The sequence below is a fragment of the Misgurnus anguillicaudatus genome, chromosome 5 (genome assembly GCF_027580225.2).
Source record: "Misgurnus anguillicaudatus chromosome 5, ASM2758022v2, whole genome shotgun sequence".
In the NCBI taxonomy this organism is placed as follows: domain Eukaryota; kingdom Metazoa; phylum Chordata; class Actinopteri; order Cypriniformes; family Cobitidae; genus Misgurnus; species Misgurnus anguillicaudatus.
The window spans coordinates 11,575,681-11,597,584 of record NC_073341.2 but is presented as its reverse complement, the minus strand read 5'-3'; the positions used below and the strand labels follow the sequence as shown (position 1 = coordinate 11,597,584).

At 36.7% G+C, this 21,904-nt stretch overlaps 1 protein-coding gene and 2 long non-coding RNA genes across 3 annotated transcripts; all 3 read right to left on the bottom strand.

Annotated features, from left to right (window-relative positions):
* Nucleotides 1–3,233: 3,233 nt before the first annotated feature.
* Nucleotides 3,234–8,423, bottom strand: LOC141363916 (uncharacterized). Its single transcript, XR_012369567.1, has 5 exons — nt 7,972–8,423; nt 7,569–7,789; nt 5,882–6,202; nt 3,760–3,848; nt 3,234–3,682 (listed from the first exon to the last, which is right to left on the bottom strand). It is a non-coding gene; the product is annotated as an uncharacterized lncRNA (long non-coding RNA).
* A 3,106-nt stretch (nt 8,424–11,529) lies between these two features.
* Nucleotides 11,530–13,953, bottom strand: LOC141363830 (uncharacterized). The gene is made up of 5 exons (XR_012369409.1): nt 13,814–13,953; nt 12,693–12,822; nt 12,495–12,586; nt 12,290–12,361; nt 11,530–11,665 (listed from the first exon to the last, which is right to left on the bottom strand). It is a non-coding gene; the product is annotated as an uncharacterized lncRNA (long non-coding RNA).
* A 62-nt stretch (nt 13,954–14,015) lies between these two features.
* On the bottom strand, nt 14,016–20,955 carry LOC129413425 (uncharacterized). The gene is made up of 7 exons (XM_073868199.1): nt 20,274–20,955; nt 17,708–17,872; nt 16,679–16,782; nt 15,011–15,959; nt 14,749–14,849; nt 14,521–14,571; nt 14,016–14,411 (listed from the first exon to the last, which is right to left on the bottom strand). Exons 1-7 carry the CDS (start codon nt 20,503–20,505, stop codon nt 14,016–14,018), a joined length of 1,998 nt encoding a protein of 665 aa, XP_073724300.1. The 5' UTR covers nt 20,506–20,955.
* Between the last annotated feature and the right edge of the window lie 949 nt (nt 20,956–21,904).

The following is a 21,904-nucleotide window of genomic DNA, read 5'->3' as shown; positions in this document are numbered from 1 at the left end:
TCAATGATGTCATAGTTACCTGCTCATCAGTCCACGTTGTCAGCTAAGGTTACGTTACAGAGAAAAGACTAAATCACCTGACTGTACCTTAACTACGCACCTTAACCACTACTTAAAATAGTATAACGCGTGAACACGATATAGCGTACTTACTAGAGATGTCGACATAAACACTCTGACCATTAAATCTATATTGCGAACATGGGACGGAATATGAAGTTTTCAAATTCTTCTAGGAAAACAAATTATGCTTTATATAATAATAAACAGTCGTATTATTACCTCGTGTCTTAAAAATGGAGGAGCCTGCTATCGCATCTCAGTCTCGTGGTTTCCAAGGAAACAATTTACTTCTCATCGGCCGTTTCTCAATCCGAAGGCTGCAGCCTGCGGAGGTCACATATGCAGACTGCATACGTCATTAAGCCTGGCTTATTTAAGTTAACTGAGCATCACATTTGCAATTCATAAGCATATTACAACACTTTACGATTAATTAAGAATAATAGTCAACTTTATAGTTGTTAATGTTATGAAATAAGAGAGTCTTGATGACGTATGCAGCCTAGAAATGCGACCTCCGGAGGAGAAATGGCGTGTTTGCATGCGTTTAAGAGATAGTCTAGTCCGGTTCAAGCCTTTAAAAGTCCTCACGAGTCACTTGAAGCGTATTTTGCAGAAATAAACCACAATTTTCTCCATCAGAGTTAGGCGATTTGTATGTTTATGAAATGAAACACCGGGCGATATTTTCAATAAGACATAAATTAAAGTAAAGAAAAATGAAATATTAACTAGGCTACTGCGACCAATTGAAATTAATTTCTTCATATTCACATCTTGATTCGTCATCGTTGTGTGAGTGTTTTTCATATCACCTAAGAGTCAGTTCACCAAATAGTAAAATAAAACTATGTAAAACAAATAAACCACTGGTCAATATGTAATTGTAAACACTGGACAACATGACATACCCATTTCACTGTTTCACTGTACCACATCCCACATTCACTGTACCACAGGCACACTACATACACACGCCCATTCACTCTTTCATCGCCTCATCTCTCTGTCCAGCAAAAGCGTTTAACAATGTAAACAAAGACATTTGTAAGCCTCAAAGTCGAAACGTTAACTTTTTTTTTTTAGTCGAAACGTTAACTGATTAAATGTACTTTACTAATGCAAATGCTGGGTTTATTTATTAACACAAATTATAAATAAAATATTTTTATCCATTATATGTAACCAGAAAGAGAGAGAGAGAGATTTTGATTTTTACATCACTTATTTCTCAAATAAATAGGGGTTTTACAATACAATACAACACTCACTCACACTCACATATAAATTAACACCTAAAAAGTGTTTTTCATATCACCTAAGAGTCAGTTCACCAAATAGTAAAATAAAACTATGTAAAACAAATAAACCACTGGTCAATATTTAATTCCCAAGCAATTCATCAGCAAAAACAACACAGCCTCCTTGCAGCACCATATTCAAACGTGATTGTATCATTCACCAGTTTATAATACAATATACAGTATAATAAAATAAATTGTTTTGTATATTTAAAGTTATCCATTTTATAATGTAACATGAGAGAGAGAGAGAGAGAGAAAGAGAGAAAGAGAGAGAGAGAGAGAGAGAGAGAGAGAGAGAGAGAGAGAGAGAGAGAGAGAGAGAGAGAGAGAGAGAGAGACATGTTTCAGCTTACGTTTTGTGTTGTGTTTTTGCACATTTTGATGCCTTGATGAAAAATAATAATAAATAATAATAATAACATTAATCTCTAGTCCTTCTATTGATTTCAGGAAGCCTCTATTACTTTCTTTAGTTTCAGGTAAACAAATGCTTTACCTGAAAGCTATCTTAAAATTTAGTCATGTATTTTTTTCTTTAAGACTGATCATAACGGTTTCAAGTAGCCTACATTGCATAAAAAGGTAGATGGTCTAATCCTAATCCAAATAGTAAGACTAATTAGCCATAACAAATTGCTAGTTTGTACTTAAAGGTGCAGTGTGTAATTTTTAGAAGGATCTCTTGACGGAAATGCAAAATAATATACAAAACTTCATTATCAGGGTTGTATAAAGACCTTTCATAATGAACCTTTATGTGTTTATTACCTTAGAATGAGACGTTTTTATCTACATACACCGAGGGTCCCCTTACATGGAAGTTGCCATTTTGGGCCGCCATTTTTCTACACGGAACCCTTAACAAACACATTTTTTAACTAAGTTGTCTCCGACGATTACGTTTGTCCGGTGTCGGCTATCGTAGCTTCTCTATGTGTTTCAAAAGCGAGGGGTGAGCAGTGGAGTAAGCTGTTGGTTGCAATTCTCAACCTCACCACTAGATGCCGCTAAAATTTACACACTGCACCTTTAAGAAGACGCAGTTTTAACTTCACGGCTATGCAACCAGACACAGGAGAGTTTTTTTGACCGAATTTTGGTTATATTACCCAAAATCAGCTCCTATTGTCTTTGACAGGCGAGTCAAGGAATCATAAAATTAAAATGATATAAAAATAAAGAGTTTTACCAAAATCAACAAATTGCTCTTCCAACACACTCCGTGGGCAAGCCAACTGCGCATCCATGACAGGTGGGTGACATCAGAGTAGCGCGAGAGCGATTTGAAATCCAACTCCTCAGTATTATTTCCCGAATAAATCTCGCGGTACTTTGATGTCATGTGAGCATCAGATCTTGCAGCGTTAAGAGGTCTGTGCATGTGCGCTATCCTGGGTATGAGGCGCGATGCCTGTCGCGTTTTCAAACAGCACAGTGAATCTAATCATACAGTATAAATATGACTTCAGCAAAAAACGTGGCATTGGGTTTTTTTTAAGAACAGTGCTGACAGAAAATGAATGGAATCATTACAAGCATTTATTTTATTCAGTCCAGAGAAAGACAAATACTACTGTATCTTCCATGAAATAATTGGGTGTGTCTGAAACCGTTCAATGTGCCCTATATAGAGAAAGAAAATGAGTAGGCCTAAGCAATTTTGGACACTGACCCCTGCTGAAAAAAAAACAATAAAACCATTACAGAAAATTCTAATGGTTTAAAATACCAATAGGAACCATTAGCTTTTACCATTAAAACCACTACACTGTTTTGGGCCATATTCCATTAGAACCAATACATAGAACCAATAGAATTTCTGTGATGGTGTCTATTGTTTTTTTTAGCAGTGATGTAAATACCATTTGTCATAAACTCTTAGACCTGTGTGGCTTTATGGATTCTACTGTGAAATGGTAAAGTTTACTTTCTTACTGTTTGTCACAAATGTCTTGTTTATTGAATAAAGTTGATAATAAAGAGAACAAAACAACTGCTTTTCATATTTATGTTTGTTTATTATATTTAATAAAAATATGCATTATATTGAAAATAAAAGGCATCACATTTATTGTAATGTTTTTAAAGTAGAAAATATGTAGCAAAACACAGCGGCTTTGAATAAACTTTACAAGCGAGTGTATTAATAATGAAACGTGGTCGTTGGTCAGGCATCGGCTGGGCATCACGTTGAAGGTTGGCAAGTAGATCAGTGGTGTGTTGACCTCCACTGTGGCCAGAACTGGGTCTGTTTGTCTCAAGGACATTTTAGTGTAGATATCCTTGCCAGACATCTTAATATATTTGATGGTGACCTACAAGAGAGAATAATCATATGCAAGTCATATATAATGTAGGGTTGGCAAAACAATTTGATAAAGAGCGGTTCTACCTTCTTGCCATCAGATTTGCGAGTCCCCTCATCCACTTCACTAAGGTACCTCTTCCATCTCAAATCTTCATCAAGCAATGACATTTTTCCTGAAAAACAATCAATACAAAATTAACACAAGAATTGTTTTGTCTCACATGAACTCCAATAGCAGTGCTGCTTATAATATAATAGACAAAAATAAATATTCATTTAAAGAATGTGCAGATAATGGAAAGTTGTTCAGTACATCCAATGCTAATCAACTACTAGCAGAATAAACAAGAAGTTTGAGATCAAGTAAGAGTGAAACCACTTTTAAAAACCTAAATATTTCTTTTAATAAGCAAATCAGGACAAGATAAAGAGAAAAGCTCAGGAGTCATTCTGATGAATCAAGAGAACTCAGTCCATCTGAATAACATGACATACCGAATACAGGGAGAAGGTATTACATAAACATCTGCCGTATAAACACACTTATTACGATATTTGGGGCAAAGGTTTGAAACAATAAAGTACAGTCGACAAAGAAAAAAATTAAAGCAGACAATAAAGAGCAGAACATAATAACATTATACTCACAATCACCATGTGAAACTATAATAATAATAATAATAATAATAATAATAATAATAATAATAATAATAATAATAATAGTAGGGGAGAGCGGGGTATGTTGTCACACTTTTCACACTGTCTAACATTTACTGAGCACCATACATCAAAATGGTATAAATCTCATACCAAATGAAAGAAGGAAGTCTTGGGCACATATGTTGTATTCATAACATCTTTATATCTTATCTCATTACAGAGTTGTAGACTGTTGAATAGTGACTGTGCACTTGTGACAATTTGCCCCATCGGAGGGTAAGTTGTCACACTAGGGCGGGTAAGTTGTCACACTAGATTATCTAAAAATAAGAACACAACTACTTAATTGTGAATATTGATTTTAATTTTTAAACTCAAACCAAACTGGAAATATAAACATCCGTGCCTGGAGAATCTGGAAAAACAATTATTTCAATCCAAATAATGCACATTTCAATTAAGTGGCAAGACCACTTTACTTTGAACTTTGGTTCAAATGTTCTATGGCTTTCACATAAAACCAGATAACTGAATGGAACGCTGCAGATAACTTGCTTAACTTAACATGTTTAACCTCTGAACAAAACAGATGCCCTGTATGACTAATAGGACTCATCTCCAGAATCACAATTCTGACACACATAAATTGCCTGGCCTGAGGTGCAAGCATCATGGGCCCAATTGTTGCATTTTACACATTTTACCCAGGTCTCCTTTGGACGACTCTTTGAAAATGGCTCTACACAGACGAGGCAGAAGCACTCTTCATCATCTGATGATGACTCTTGCATGATTTTTCTTCTTTTAGCTGCCTTGTTTTTCATAGGTCCAGATTTCTGCTTCCCTTTCTTTTGAAACAGCTTTTTGCTAGATTGAGGCTTATTCTTTTCTATATCATGTTTTCTGAGCATGTTCGATGTGTTTGTTTGTACAGGGGCAAGTTGTCAGATGTGACGACTTGCCCCAAAGTCATTGAGACAACTTGCCCCATACTTACTTGTGTGCTAATGTTGTCTAAATCTCAAGTTTAGCTCATCATATCACTTTAGCTAAAGTATCAAAAGACACTTTACGGTCTCCTCTATTTTGTGCAAAATAATCATTTTAAACATTCACACCTAACAAAGTTGTATTGCATAAAATGTAAAGTGATTTTTTTTTACTTTTTAAGCAGAAAAATAAGAAAATTGTGCTAACCTCAGATTACAGTGATCTTGACCACATGTGAACAGGAAGTTCACTAAAGAAGAAGAAGTCACATAAAGTGGCTATTTGATTTTTGAGATAGAGCCTCTAGTGTTGGAGTTATTAACAGTGTGACAACTTACCCGTGTGACAACTTACCCCGCTCTCCCCTAATAATAATAGGCATAGCATTTTTTGTAAAAAAAAAAGAAGTAAAAATCAAGAAACGAATCGTGACACCCCTAAAATGCAGGTATTACAAAAACTGGACAGAGATTTGAAACAATAAGGAGAGAAACAGTTGACAAGGGAAAAAATAAAGCCGACATTAAAGATCAGAACACAATAACATTATACTCACAATCACTATCACTTGACCGCAGGCTCAATGAACCCGACAGATCAGCTACTTCCTGAAAAGCTGCTCATGTCCAAGGTTGATGAACCAGACTGGCAATAGCGTGGTTCTTGACACGTTTGCTTAAAACCAGAACCTCTCTACAAGTCAGCTTTACAGTATCTATACGGGCACTTCAATGCAGGCCGGATGGGCCTGCCTGAGGATCAAATGGCTCCACAATGTCCTCATTTCCATTTACGCAGCAATAGCAGGCTTTTTTAATAGCCCGCAATGCTCTGGCCAAGAAAGCACAGATTTTCTTCCGGCTTTTTGGTTTTAGTTCTAAAAGACAAAAATAGAAAATATGAACAACAGATGTTACCACCAGAATAGAGCCCTTTTTTTTTTGGGAAACGCATAAAGTAATAACACTGGGAAATATATTTATACTGTGATGGCCTGTCATGATGCGGTCACACATTAGGCATTGGTAACACACACACACCCACCCACACACACACACACACACACACACACACACACACACACACACACACACACACACACACACAAACACACACACACACACACACACACACACACACACACACACACACAAACACACACACACACACACACACTATAGTTTATAATAAAACAGACTTCAGTTATTTTTGGTTTAACTATGTTTATTTAATAAGTTTCAGCAGCAATTTGGAGTGCACACAAATTTGTTTGCTGTACTATATATTTGTGTTAATTAGGGATTGCTCCCGCGAAACTACGTTTCGACACTGTGTCGAGATCCCGAAGCGTAAATGTTTCGAAACACTGCTCCGAAATGTGATTCGAAACACCAATGTCACGTGATGAAGTGATTCGAAACACCAAACAAGTATTTCGAAAGGTGGCGTACCTGTCGAATCTGCGTCGAATCTTAAACTGACAGGGTATGAAACAAATCTGACAATACCTCATAGATGCGTTTTTGGCCAGATCAAATACTATAAATTACTGAAAAGAAGTAATTTTTCCTCATAGGTATGTAACACTTAGGCTACTTACAAAAAATGCATGCCAGCAACAAGTGTCCCTTGTGTGAGAATGTTTTCAAAGGCTGGAGAAATTATATGTAAAAAAGAAGCTGGTTGAGTTTATCAACACATTATCAACGATTTATATATTTAAATAAAGATCTTTATATGTAAACAATGTGGCATATTATGGCTTGATATATTTTATGAATCTCTTATTATTTGGTATATCTCTATTCTATTTTTTTTAATTAAATAGACCCGAATAGCCTATAGTTATCGACAATTGTGAGCGTAAAAGCTCATGTAGTTGTCAAACAACAACAAAAGCACTTTATTATGATTGTGCAGCGCATGCATTTCCCGGGTTCGATCCTAAGATCTAAGTTACGCATGAGAGTCGAGAGCACTATCCACTCTCCCATTCTATCACTTGTGTGTCTATCAAACAACATGTGGGATACAATTTGTCAGCGCTCGTCTAAAATCTTGTCAAGGCTGCTTCATGTAAAGACATGAAAAATACCGCTAGGTGTCACTGTGGAGGCGGTTTCGGATTGATGTTTCGAAGCCTCGAAACATACGGCACAATTGATTCAACTGTTTCAGTGTTTCACGAAGCCTCGCTCTGCCCACCACTAGTGTTAATATAGTTTTCTTTGAGTTTAAGTTACCGTGTTTTGGATGGCTGGAGTGGTGGAGGTTTCCAATAGCATCCAGCTGCAGCCCCGCAGACTCACCTCCGACTAGACACCAGTGGCTGGACACCAGTGGATAGACAGCCTACGTCATTTCCGTTTCGCCGCTAATTTCCGTTTTCACCGCTGGATGAACAGCAATTTTATTTTATATTTCACCTCTGGATATAGACAGCATATTTATTTTATATTTTCACCTCTGGATAGACAGCATATTTATTTTATATTTCACCTCTGGATAAAGAGAGCATATTTATTTTATATTTTCACCTCTGGATAGACAGCATATTTATTTTATATTTCACCTCTGGATAAAGAGAGCATATTTATTTTATATTTTCACCTCTGGATAGACAGCATATTTATTTTCGGTTTTCACCTCTGGATAGACAGCATATTTATTTTATATTTTCACCTCTGGATAGACAGCATATTTATTTTCGGTTTTCACCAGTGGATAGACATTCTTTGCAGGCTTAATTGCACACGGTTTTTTCCGTATTGTCATTTTACTTTAATGACTTAAAATATATAATATAAAATCTGTGTGCAAATTGAAATATGATCTTTATCATATCTCTTTACATAAAACAATTCCCAATGATATGCTTAATATTATAACATCAATAATTCATGCAAACTGCATTCACAAGAACCACCTTGAAAATATATATTGTTCAGATCATTTCACTATTTTTTGTGACTTAAATTCAGCCTAGATCAATGAACTATAACGTTGTCATTACAACAGACTTCTACATGTTAATTGACCACAGTTTTTTTTTTTAAATGTAACCACTTCTGTTTTTAAAATATACGTAGATTCACATGATCAGAGAATTTACCAAACAATCCAGATCAAATTAACACTTCGTGGTTTTGCAATATTTATTGGAAATTACACACATCTTAGTAAAATTAGACCAATCTGACCATCAGAATGAACATGCAACAGTCAGGCCCGTAAGGTTGTGGGGGAAGTCCCAATTTCAAGAGAAAATAAAACATGAACAGTTTCAAATAAACTGTTGCACACTGTGCACACCACACCTCATTCATGCCTAGGGTTGCCACCCATGTCTGATAAAAAACCTGGACAAATAGATGACCCGGGCAATTGTTTTGCTCACAAGCCCTCCCCCCCCCCCCAATAGCATAATATTTCTATAGGCCTATGCAATTATTGGCAAAACTTTACAATTCTCTTTTTTTACAATTCTTATTTGTTGACATTAGTTAATGTATTAACTAACATGAACTAACCGTGAGCAGTGCATTTGTAACTGTATTTGTTAATCTTTGATACGATAGTAAATAAAAATACTGTTCATGGTTTATTCATGTTAGTTCACAGTGCATTAACTAATGTTAACAAGATTTAAATAAATGTATTATTAACATTAACAAAGATAAAAAAATTGCTTTATGCTATAAATGCAGTTTATTATTAGTTTATGTGTTAACTAATGAACCTTATTGTAAAGTGTTACCCAATTATTTGTTCATTATGTTAAAATATGTCAATCAGGTTTACAATTTATTAAAGCTGCTTATACTATTTATGTAAACTGTTTTTATTTGTATTCCATTGCAACTTTAAACAGGTCTAAATAGCAACTAGCAAATATGCACATGAAATTAAACTTGTTGAACTCACCTTAACATGTATTTTACAATCATTTAACCCGCCATAGGAAAAGCTGAAGTCACTGTTACAAACTCTACACCATGCAAGATTTTAAGTCTTTTAAGACAGGGATACACTTTCGTGTAGTCTGGTGTAAAATGTGTCTTATATTTTCGCTTTTGGGGCACTCTCCCTCTGCCATGGCGCTCCTGTTTCTAGATACACTGATTAGTTTGGTTCGGGAGAAGAGATAAAAGCCCACCCACACTGACAATTGATTGGTTGATGTCCTGAAACAGGCCAATCAGGAAGCTTTCTGTCTTACATGCGCTAAATGAGGCAAACACACACACACACACACAAATTGTGCCCTTTTGTGTCATTTTGTGAGGTCAGTTCAGTTCGTTTGCACATGGTCTAGTTGTGTTAGTTTTGTTCTGTTGACCTCTTTAATAGGCCTAGTTATTTAATTTGCTTACTTTATGTAGTTTGTTTATTTATTTTTCCTTCATTTTTGAACTTTATTAAAACTATACTTTGGGAAACTATTTTTTGGCTTGCCCTATCTTTATTGACTGCTCGGTCCCTCACATATACACTTGTTTATTAATTTATTATATCGATATTTGATGCCAGCGTATGGATTCTTGTAACGCACAAAGACAGACAATGATAAATCCGCATATCGATTTATTGTCCCACCACTATTCCTGATCAGAGAACTGTAAATTTAAATCTCACTAGCCAATGGGATTAAAGTATGGTTAAGTCCTACCCATACAAGAGATTTGTGCCAGAATGGCAAATGTAAATTTGTAAACCTTAAATGAAAACCTTGCTTAGAAAACAGTTAAGAAAGAATGTGAAACCCGTGTTAGATTTTTGCCTTTGAGTTGTTATCTTTCGTTCTCGTTTTAAGTTTGTTTGTTTAATAAAAAGTTCCATTTAGCTTAAGTTTATTCTAGATTCATTTAAGGGCAATTGCAATTATATTATCATAAATATTTATTACATGTATTTCGTAAAGTAATGTACTTTTAATCATCTCTTAACTTTACAACAAAAATAATAGCCAACAGTGATAACAGAAATAGCTGCAGAGTAGCAGTTTAATGTATGCATGATTGGTGAAATGTTCAATTCACAGATTTAAATCAAATAAGTTAATCAAAATGTCTTGATGATTGAGAGAAATCATGCAAATGATTAAAGAAGGGTATATTTTAAGGTTTAGGTCAAGTGTACTTATTTATTTGAGTTAAAACAGCATCAGGTTTAACATTGTGTCTGATTGGATTTACTACGTTAACTCCCAGTATTTTATACCAAGGTCAAGGGTTTGATATTGGATATGAAAAACATGTACATAAGTAACCCAATCAGTTTATTTAATCAGTTTGATCAAATAAAAAAGATAAGAAAAGTCTTCCATATCAGTTCAATTTTATTTATATACTGTAGCACTTTTCACAATTGTTTAATTATTTCAAAGCAGCTTTACATTAATAAACCTGACTCCCTAAACTCCTAGGAGAAAAACAACCCTAGAGAGAGAGAGCCAGACATAGCTGATTCTATAGAGGATAAACTATATATTAGAAACTACAACTTTAAAATATAAAAACATTAAGGGCCCTATTTTAACGATCTAAGCGCATTGTCTAAAGCGCACAGCGCAACGTCTAAATGGGCGTGTCCGAATCCACTTTTGCTAATTTAACGACAGGAAAAATGGTTTGTGCGCCAAGCGCATGGTCGAAAAGGGTTGGTCCTATTGTAATGGGAGTATTTTGGGCATAACATGCAGTAAACCAATGAGAGTCACAGCTCTCATCCCCTTTAAAAGCAAGTTGCGCTGGCGCTATATCTAATCCCTATTTAGATGACGGACTTTGTAAACTGAAAAACTAAGCGGAGGTAGAAGATCCCCAGTTTAAGATTAATGTTAAATAATTGTGTTGTTTTTCACTTGTATTGAAATTTTTTTTATTAAAACCTTTAAAACCCGTTTTCTTTTAGTCATGGAAGTAAAAAGCAGGCTTGTAATTGCTTTAAATGTATGGCTATCCAATATCATCAAAACATAATTTAAAGTATGTAAGATAAGGTTTGTACTCTAAAAATACTTTATTTGTAACAAACAGGAGATAAAGAAATTACAAACGGCTCTCCTCACGTTTCAGCCAACAATCGCCGGAACACACCTCGTTTTTAGACCAGAACGCCCATGGGCGCAAAAGCATTTGCTATTTAAACAACGCGGCGCTAAACGTGAAAATTAGGGTGGAAACTAGCGAAAGACACTTGAGTCGCGCATTGCGCCGGGTGTAAGATAGAGCCCTAAGAATTAAAAAAATGTTTTTAATGTGTTCAAGGATGAGACAGGATCTGCATCAGACGTTCAGCCAGCGGTCTGTGATCATGAAGTCTGAGGCTGAAATAAAACCTGAAGATGAGAAAGAAAGGAAAAGTCAACATTTAATTTTTAGTCATCATATTTATAGTTTATCTAGAACCTTAAAGCCACAATATCAGTGGCGGCTCGTGACTGCTCATCCGAGGGGCGCTAATTGAAAATAAGTGTTCGGAGTGTCATGTGTGTTGCTTGCGTTTTTAAAATATTTGTTTGTTGCATCATGTGAACCATGTGCATCACGTGTTTTGTCAAAATAAGTGCCTGCTGCACACGCGTCAAAACCGTTTATGATAAAAGAGACGCTCAAGTTCACAAAATACACGCAAGACACTCCCTTAATAGTAAACTTTGATTCCGCATGAGATTATGCGAGTATCTGGCAAACGCAAGTGTCTCTTTTATCATAAACCCTTTAGACGCGTCTGCAGCAGGCACTTATTTTGACCATACATGTGATGCACATAGGATCTCTCGACATGCAGAACACATATTTTGAAATAATGAACCACACACATGACGGGCTACATACATGTTGTGACGAACTTGAACTTCGCATCAAGCGCCTTCGGAAAAAAGAAGTCACCGGCCGCCAGTGCACAATATGTATGATTTTTGTAATAAAATATACAAAGATAAATGCAGTTGTGTACTTACATAATGCAGAAACTCCTGAGAAATTGTGGCCCTTTTAATGTCGGTGCTATTCTCGCTTTCTGGTTGTAGAAACTAGGGAGACACAAGAGGACAAATGCAGAAGTGTTGGTTAAACAACATCTAACACACAGCTGTTAGCTAATTCATTATGATGCCATTAAATAATGTGATCAAACGGATAGTTAAAAAAGCATTCATTTATTACCTTATTTATCCATAAACATGATTAGCAAACTCCATATGTCTCAGAATGATGAAAACAGCATCTCCAATCATTCCCCTTGTGCGGATAGTGCCCTGTAGTGATGAAAATGTACATTTAAACCAATCTTACAATACAACTAACTACAGAAAATAAAAAGTATGTAATCTGCAAAATGTAGTTTCCTACTTGGTCTGTTACCTCATTTTGTATACGAGTAGCTCTACTTCGTCAGACTTAGTTTTAAACCAGTCATGATCTAAGATCTGCTTGAGCGTCGGACGATCACTTGGATTCTTGGCCAGGCAACCTCTTAACAGATCGCTGATTTCTGTACAAGATTTAGGAGAGAGCTGGTTAGTCATCATGACGCACAAATGGCAATAATGATCATGGCATAAAGAGATGCTTTTGTTGTCATTTAATAATACTGCAAAAAAGTCTGTCTGTCTATCATCTAAAGGGACCCTGGTCACAGACAGACAGTGGCTGTGTCCCAATACAAAGGCTGCGACCTTCTAAGGACGTATTTTAAGACCGATTGCGTCTCAGCAGCGCGACTTGAGGCTGGTAAGGACGTCCCAATTCAAAGGATGCTTAGAATGAAGCCTCAAATGCGTCCTCATTTCTCCGCGATGTTAAGGATAGAACGAATGGATCCTTAACAGCCGAGGATATCCCAAGATTAATTGCGCGCCTGCAACGGCGGCTGGATATTATAAAATAAACAATTAAAAACTTCATTAAATAAAAGTGTGTTTTATCAAAAAAAAAGTTTGTCACTGTTTTAGTATTACAAGTTATGTTTTGTGTTAATATTATTATTTTTATGATGAATATATTTCTAAGGTTGATTGATTTAATTTAATATACTGTTGAATAGTTTAATCTACATCAACGTGTCATATTTTCTAAACTAAATTAATATTTTTCTGATTTCATATTTATTTTAATAAGTCAGAAACGTTTCCGCTATGTCCTGCTGACAGGCGCAGCAGGTGACGCCAATTATGGGTCGTCCGAAGGTTAGACCGTCTCATTTCAGTTCTCTTCACGAACTTCTGAGGCTGCCACCTTGAAAGACCGAGTGCTCATTTTTAAGGTCCCACGCTTATAAGGTCGCAGCCCTTGAATTGGGACACAGCTAGTACCTCAGGTTAAGATGATGGCACAGTGATGTAATACATTGGCGAGCCACTAAATGACTGTTTAGCTAAACACAATAAAATACATCTTGCCAGACGGACCGTATCCTCTGACAATATTTATTGTGATTGATCAGAGGCTTTGTGTGTGCATGTTGATCAGTCATTTTCACTCACCCTTTGATAAACGATTCATAGTTCTCCGATTCCTGGAATCCACGAAAGATCCATGCACCATAAAGGACAGCACATTACCTAAGGCCCAGACGTTTTTTCGCATGGCCTCGAATTTTTCGATGCAACATGAAGCTCCTGTACAAAAACATCATGTTGAGTCATTTTGTAAAAGAAACAGCAGGTTTCAATACTCCGCTATATATTAAAAAAGATTCAGCTCACCACTAAAGTCATAGCCATCATCATCCGTCAGATAAAGTCCAGACCCAAAGTCAATTAACTTCAGGCTCATTGTTGATTGCTGCACCAAGAAGTTTCCGCAATGGATGTCGGCATGGAAAACTCCATTATCCAGACAGTGTTGCACTGCCAGTACCGCCTGACGCATGAGATGTCTTGCTGTATTTTCACTTAGTTTTTCTTCACGACTAACAAATTTCAACAAGGATTCGCTGTGCAGTGGGTACTCCAACACCAGAATGTAAAGGTGTTTAGTCTCGTACCAGTCATACAACTGTATGACATTGGTGCATGAGGGCGCATCTCTTAACTTAAGCATCAGCGCCACTTCTGTAATGAGCGGTTTGGGGTATCCAGGCTGGAGAAAAATGGTCAACAAATTACAATTAGATAAAACAAATATCTTGTATTGGTGCGTAATCGCTATACTGTCTATTTTCTGTTTAGTTCACTTTATGACAACTTACAATCTGAATAGGGCTTTTATTCTTTCGTTTGCTTATTCGCTTGATGGCAACCTGTAAACACAAAAACAACAAAAGTTTATTTCTCTTGAGCTGACTGAAGCGGCTCACCTGACACTGCACACATAACTTTAAGGTTTGAGAATCTACAAACTTTTAAACATGGTTTAGATCAAGTGGACATACAAATTTCAGCAAACATTGTGTTTGATATAAATACGAGTGCATTACCGGAGTGCCATCTGATTTACGGATCCCTTTGTACACTTTGCCACCGAAACCTTTCCCAAGCACTTTATCCTTCAAGAGTTTATATTTAGAATCAAAAGTGTCTGAAAAACACACAGAAAAATGATGAGGTGACAGTACATGTTAACATTCATATACTCACAGACGAAAGGTACAGCATACATTTCCAGGTACAGAAGAATATGATGAAGAAACCATTTCACATATTGGTGCAAAGTAGGAGTAATGAAGTCAGTACACTCACCTTTAGGCACTGAGGGATCAGCTGGTTTCTTCTCGCTTGGCGGTTCAAAAGCTTGTTGAACAAAATTTATAACTTTTGGCCTGACAACTTTATCATCTTCTGGTAAGGGATTTCTGGGATTTTCAAGGGCTTTTGCCTCAGGATTTCCATCTTCTTTTGACCCAGGATTTTTTGCTTTATTTGGGTCGGGATTTCCACCACCTTTTAACCCAATATTCTCTGTAATGGCACCTAACGTCTGTAGCCTGGCATTGGCTGCAGCGATGCCACCAAAACTGGCCAGATCCGCACCATCCATGGCATCAGGAATAGCTGGATCGGCATCTTTTTTCACTTTTTTACCTTTTTTTCTCAAAGGGTTGTGAAATAAGCGGCTCTTTGAAGCCTTTTGTTTGTGTTTCTTTAAGCCAACACTCTTCGATTGAGAATCTGCCAGATCAACAACTTCCCTGGCATCAGGGATAGCTGGATCGGCCTCAATCTGTGAAATCGGCATCGACTCCACTTTGCCCCTCCGGAAGCATCCAAGCAAGCGTTCCCACAATGTCATGCCTTTATCCGGACAAATCTTTGGTTTTGATTGGGGGCAGGCCAGATCAGGAACATCCATGCCAACAGGAATATCTGAAATGGCCTTGGGCTGTTGAGTTGGCACAACAGTCACTTTTTCTCCCTGGAGGTTAGATTTGCGGCTCTTTGAAGCCTTTTGTTTCTGTTTCTTCGGAACAACGTAGGTCTTTGACTGTGATGCTAGATCAACAACTTCCCTAACATCAGGGATAGCTGGATCCGCTTTAAGCTTGGGAGTCGGCACTGACCCCACCTTGCCCCTCCAGAGACAGTCAAAGAATGCCATTCGTTGTTTTTCCGGTTTGATCTTATTGTTTAATTCAGAGCTGGCCAGACCAGCTTCATCCTTTAGATTAGGATTAGCTGAATCCGCATTAAGCTGTGGAGAAGACCAGAGGTGGGTCAGACAGACAGACAGACAGATAAATGTTTCAAAGCCATGTTTAGAAGCCATGTTTCCATCCAAGGCTTTTTACCAAAAAATGCCTTAGCGCATAAACGCAATACCTCAAAAAATATTTATTTTTTTAATAGCTTTAACGCAAATAAATGTGATGTCACATGATAGATCTTCAACACGCGCAACCTCTGAAGGGCATAACAGCAAACAATGGGCGCTCTTATTGCAGCCTGAGACTTTCTGTTTTGATTTGCAGAGTCGATCTTCCATATACGCAGAGGGTACGCAAGCTGCACTGAACTAACTTCATGAAGTGCTGAAATGTCAATCACAATCCATAAAATGATTCATGTTTATTCTCCTAAATATTCAATTTTTTCTCCTCATAATCGGGTGCCTTTGGTGAAAGCACAATTATTTTAAATTACCGAGACCACAAACATCAGACTCGACCTGGCTAAGCTTTTATTGTAAGTGCATTAGAGAAATTAGGTAGATAATTTGCTGAAGGTCAGATTTTTTGCGATACACCAAAACTTATGTGACAATTATTCGTGACATCACCACGGACACCATTTTAGCTCCATTTGAATAGAAAACCTTTTTTACACATATTCACTTGGTCGATAACAAAACCTGGATGGAAACACGTCTATAAATGGACAGATAGTTGTAGTAAATGTAATGATGTAACAAACCTCTGAAGGAATCAGTGTTTCCACTTTATCATTACGAAGGAATGGCTGCTTTACATTGTTCCACCCCTTCTTTATTGATTTAAAGATTGTATTCTTGCATTTTTCTACACCAAAAATATAAAAACAAAAACAAACGATAAACTATTAGAAAATTCATTATGACAAAAGTTGAACCGTTGTCAGTAATGATACTTAATAAACACATTTAACAAACTGTCCACCCAGATACTATTTGATCAAATATGTAATTGAGTATCTAATTCTTTATAACAAATTCCTAAAAATACAGCAATGATTATTGCATTAATAACGCTGTTAAAATAAGAGTTTAAAACCTGATCTCACGAATTTCCGTGGCATAGTCACGGAATTTTTTGCTAATTTTTCCGTGACATTCTCACGGATCTCCGCATATTTCCGTGGCCCTGCCACGGACTTTCTTTTCCGTGGCATTCTCACGGATTGGTTACTCAACTGTTTTGTCCTATTTTCTTACCATTTTCGCTTCGGTTTAGGGTTAGATTTACATAAAATGACATCCCTACCCAAACCCAACTCTAACCCCAATGCCAGGTGACAATTGATTAAAGTTTAGAAAATATAAAAGAATACATCAGAAAAAATTGTATAAACCAATAGTTAAAGTGACATCCTAATGCAAACACCAAATCTAACCCTAAACCGAAGCGACAATGGTTTGAAAATAGGAAAAAGCAGTTGAGTAACCAATCCGTGAGAATGGCACGGAAAAGAAAGTCCGTGGCAGGGCCACGGAAATATGCGGAGATCCGTGAGAATGTCACGGAAAAATGAGCAAAAAATTCCGTGACTATCCCACGGAACTTTGTGAGATCATGTTGTTTAAAACACACTAGCAATGGTCTAAACTTAATTTCTTATTGTAAGATGCTTTATTTTACTGACTTTAATGTAATAAGATATCAGTATCTGCAAGGGCCAACAAAACTATTGAGGAACAAACATGGTACAGATTTAAAGATTGTCAAGAACACAAAATTTCCATCTGACCTGTGGGGCTGTTCGCCTCCTCAAATGCAGGAGTAAACTCCTTTACTCCTCCTCGTGGATGTGAACTCCCGGCGCGTCTGTCTAACAAATGTCCGTTGTTCGGGACAATTTCAGGGACAGCACACGGAAGAACAAAATCCATTCCACGGTCATCACATCCCAACACTGCAATTCAATAAATAATGTTATGAAATGAATGCTTTAACTGAAGTGATCAATACGTGTCTAAAACTTGTCACTTATTTTAATGTATTATTTATTCAACTGTATAAAATATTTCACATTTGCAATCATGCTGAGCAGAAACAACAAACATCAGACAGTAACATACAGGGATGCAAACAATGACATGATGTTGTGTATTGTGTTATTGTAAATCTGATGAGAAAAATACAACTTTTGTTAACTTGAGATAACAAGAAATTAAGTTGTGATCATGAGAAAACAAGCAAGCAAAAATAAAAATAGTACACAACCTCGGCTTCTGTAAATAAACAAAACATTTGCAGTCTGGTATGCACTGCTAACTATTTATTGAGAGTGAGGAGCTGTCGTCATGGTACAGAGCCCCTCCCCCTTTCCGCCATGTTGGCAGGATTCCGGCGGCAGAACATGATCGTTTACGTGTGTTTTTAGCTTGCTAGTAGATGAGCTTATCGCAATTCTACACTGATTTACCATGCCTCGCAGTTACTGCTGCGTTAAAAACTGCTCCAGCACCTCACACGATACATACGGAAAACATTGGAACAATGGAATACAGTTTTTTAGGTTACCGAAATGGAGACACCATTATTCTTAACAAAGACATCTCAAACAATGGCATATTTGCATTAAAAATGTCATAATTGAACGAATGACACTTAATAACAGTTGTCATAAATATGCATAAAACCTCCTTTGTATTCATCATGACATGTGTAATGTCATAAATAATTATGAAGGTTTTATGTCAGTCTTAAGCACACCCCTTCAAGTAAAGTGTTGGAAACGTTTGTGTATATTGAACATCTCGTTACAACCTAGTGTTTAGAAACCGTCGCAGTTAATTACTTTGTCATTTTGGTCAAGAAGTGTCTGCTAAATGCAATGTAACTTAATTACAATACACTTAACGCATGTGAAGAAACTTAAGTTACCTTTGCCAGTACAACGCTGTTTGTGAACTTGTTCCTGTATGTAAAATCTCTTTTCTTTCACCTCATTTTTTGCTTTGCTTTATTCATTTTCTTTATCGTATTTGTAGATCGTCTCTGTCCTGCCGAAATAATAAATTAAAGAGCTCTGGAAGTCGCGCCTCTGTGAAGTTGCCCCTGGCAACTGATAGCGTCTCCTACCGTCATGGCCGACTGGCGTAGACCCCGCCCAAATCGGCACGTGACTCCTCACTCTCAATAATGTTATACATCACTTATGAAAATTAAACATTTACATACAACAAAACCTGGTTAACGGTACTGTAGTTAAACCATTGTTACCACAAAATAACCATGGTTTTGCAAATAGTACTCAATAGGGCTTGGGCGCCGCGTTGCATTCTGGGACGTGGCGGCCATGTTGGTGGCCTCGCGAATGTAAACATACAGCAAGTAGGAGAAGCGGCAGAGTTGGGAGAATAAAAAGAAAGAATAAAGATGTTAAAATCCGGAAAATGATGTGGAATTTACTGGGATACGTTAAACAGGGAAGCAGGGACCGGTATGTGGACAAAATCAGAACTATTAACAGTTTGGATCCATATGAAAAAAGAGTGAATAAAAAGCCTTTTAAGATAACAGCGTGGTTGTTGTGGGAGCACGATTTTACGCCAATCTGTAAGCAAAGTCACGTACGACCTAGCTTCACAAGTAGCTTAGTTAATGCAGCAGTTTTTGCTGTCAGCAGAGGGATAGCAACAGAAAGATGAATGTTGAAATGTTCCCGTATTTTGGGCGAGTAAACCGGGACATTTCCCTTATGTTCAATGTTGACTTAAGCTATATAAATTAATATTCAGATGTTATACTTCACTGTCGTATATATAAATGTCATTTATATGGCATGTATACACATTACTGAGGGGTCGAGGTTAATGTTTGGTTTCCGATATTGAATAAAACATAATGAAGTTTTGTCCTTATCTGTCATTTTTAATGTAAATTACTTTTAATTATTAATACAGCAACGGTTTACCATGGTTGAAAAAAATAACGACAAATCAAGACGATTGAGAGAAAGTATGTCCATAAACAGAGCGCCACGACAAGTAATGACGTCACGACGCCCAAGCCCTTACTACACTTTTACCACATAATATCCCCACGTGAGGGATATTAAAAAACAAGGCCTCATACGGCGTAATTCTTATCTTAAATTGCGGGGATGTTTTATTCATTTCGGTCGCTTTTTGTTAAATTAATGGAGTGAAAATTTGTCTGCGTATTCTCCCGGTCAAGAAAAACGGCGGGTAAAATGTCAAGTACACGAGCACCACCTGGTGTGTCTACATGTACACGTGCATTAACAACACAATAACTGTATGTAATCAGCATGAAAGTCAGACGTTTTGCCTTAACTTGCATCTTACCTCTTTGGCGTTTCGCCTCATGTGTTGGATAAACATCCACCATCTCCTCCTCATCATCCTCCTCTCCTCCACATGGATTTAAACAGCCGGCAGCGCGCCCGACTTGTGACGAAAGTCCGATATCAAGGACATAGTCAAAGTTCGGCACAGCATTCGGCAGAATAAAATCCATATTTTCAACATCTGCTCCTTCCATGTCCTTGTCGGACAATGGTGTTACAGGACGAAACATGATGTGAAAAAATAACTGAAAGACTTAACTGTGCTAGACTCGGTTCACAGAGGGTTGAAATCTAAGTAAACTGTCTGTCCGTACACAGTGCGTCGAGCAGTTTAAAGCTGCGAACTTTTTGAAAGTCTGCAAATTCACTTGGTAATCTGTACAGTAGCGTTCAGAGTCAACCAAAGGCAAGCGTTCAGATCAGTCAAATGATACCGGTCTCATCTGGCTGAGCGTTTTTATAGGCACCGAGTGTGATGTCATAATGGTTCCATGACAACGATGTGTTCTACAGTATGGTTGTCATGGAGTTTAATGACTTTGTTCTGTTTACAGTTCAACTGTGATGAGTTTTTTTATATATATATTTATGTCCCTTGTGTTGTTTCATTAAAACAATTTACAACTTTTGGACTTTTTATTGTAGATATATATATAATATCAAAACTCTTTAATATGTCTTACTTAATGCTTATTACTACATTTTAAAATGTATTTTACAGAATGTATAGATTTTGTATTAATATTTTTTTATTGCATGTTCACTAAACATTACAGAAAAGAAAACATACAACATTACATAACATACATAACAGGAGGAGACGCATAACAGACCTTACTACATTAACGTACATAGTTTACACAGAGAAAAACAAACAGTTACATTTCCATTACAAAGCCACACGAACCAGATCATCATAAACTAGATAAGATTTTTCCCAGTATAAGAGATGTTTTCTTCTTTTTCTTAATTTTGTATTCATATATTTAGACCTATTGTGTTATTCATTTACAACCACTAGATGGCGCTATGTTAATTACCAGTAATGTTAAAAGAAAAAGAGTATTAGTCGAGAGTAAAACACAGACATGCTCAGATTGTATGGAGATTTTATTTAAATCATTAAAAAGCATCAAAGGTCATATATTTTAATGCATGATACATACGAAAGGTTTTTTCATTGTTCAAAATCCTTCAGGCATATCAAAAAGTTCAACACTGGCAGTCAGTCAAAAACAGACATTAAGTTAGATAATAATCCCTCATCCCTTACAGCAGTTAAAGCATCAACAGAGTTACATATTGCTGGGTTTACTGCAGGGTTAAATTCACTAAACACTACTTAATATTAATTCCCAAAAACATTAAAGGACATTTGACTGATGAAGAACCACCACAGAGACTAAAGGGTCATGGTGGTGGACAAAATCCTGTATGAGATGAGAGGAAAAGATCTTAAAAATGTTTCCAATACCAAAATTATATTTTCTGCCCCAAACCAATTTATGCAACAATCTCCTATCTTTGGTCAGATAACATGAAGCCTAAATTAACCTCCTAAGACCGAGCTTTGGTTTGTCTTTTTTTTTCAGATTTCTACCAGCTATTTTTGGGAACCAATTAATATAA

Coding starts and splice junctions, on each gene's coding strand:
- LOC129413425 (XM_073868199.1), bottom strand. CDS start 20,505: ATGTTTCGTCCTGTAACACCATTGTCCGACAAGGACATGGAAGGAGCA. Junction 17,873..20,273: donor TGAGGCGAAACGCCAAAGAG/GTAAGATGCAAG, acceptor ATTGAATTGCAG/TGTTGGGATGTGATGACCGT. Junction 15,960..16,678: donor AAACACTGATTCCTTCAGAG/GTTTGTTACATC, acceptor TCTTCTCCACAG/CTTAATGCGGATTCAGCTAA.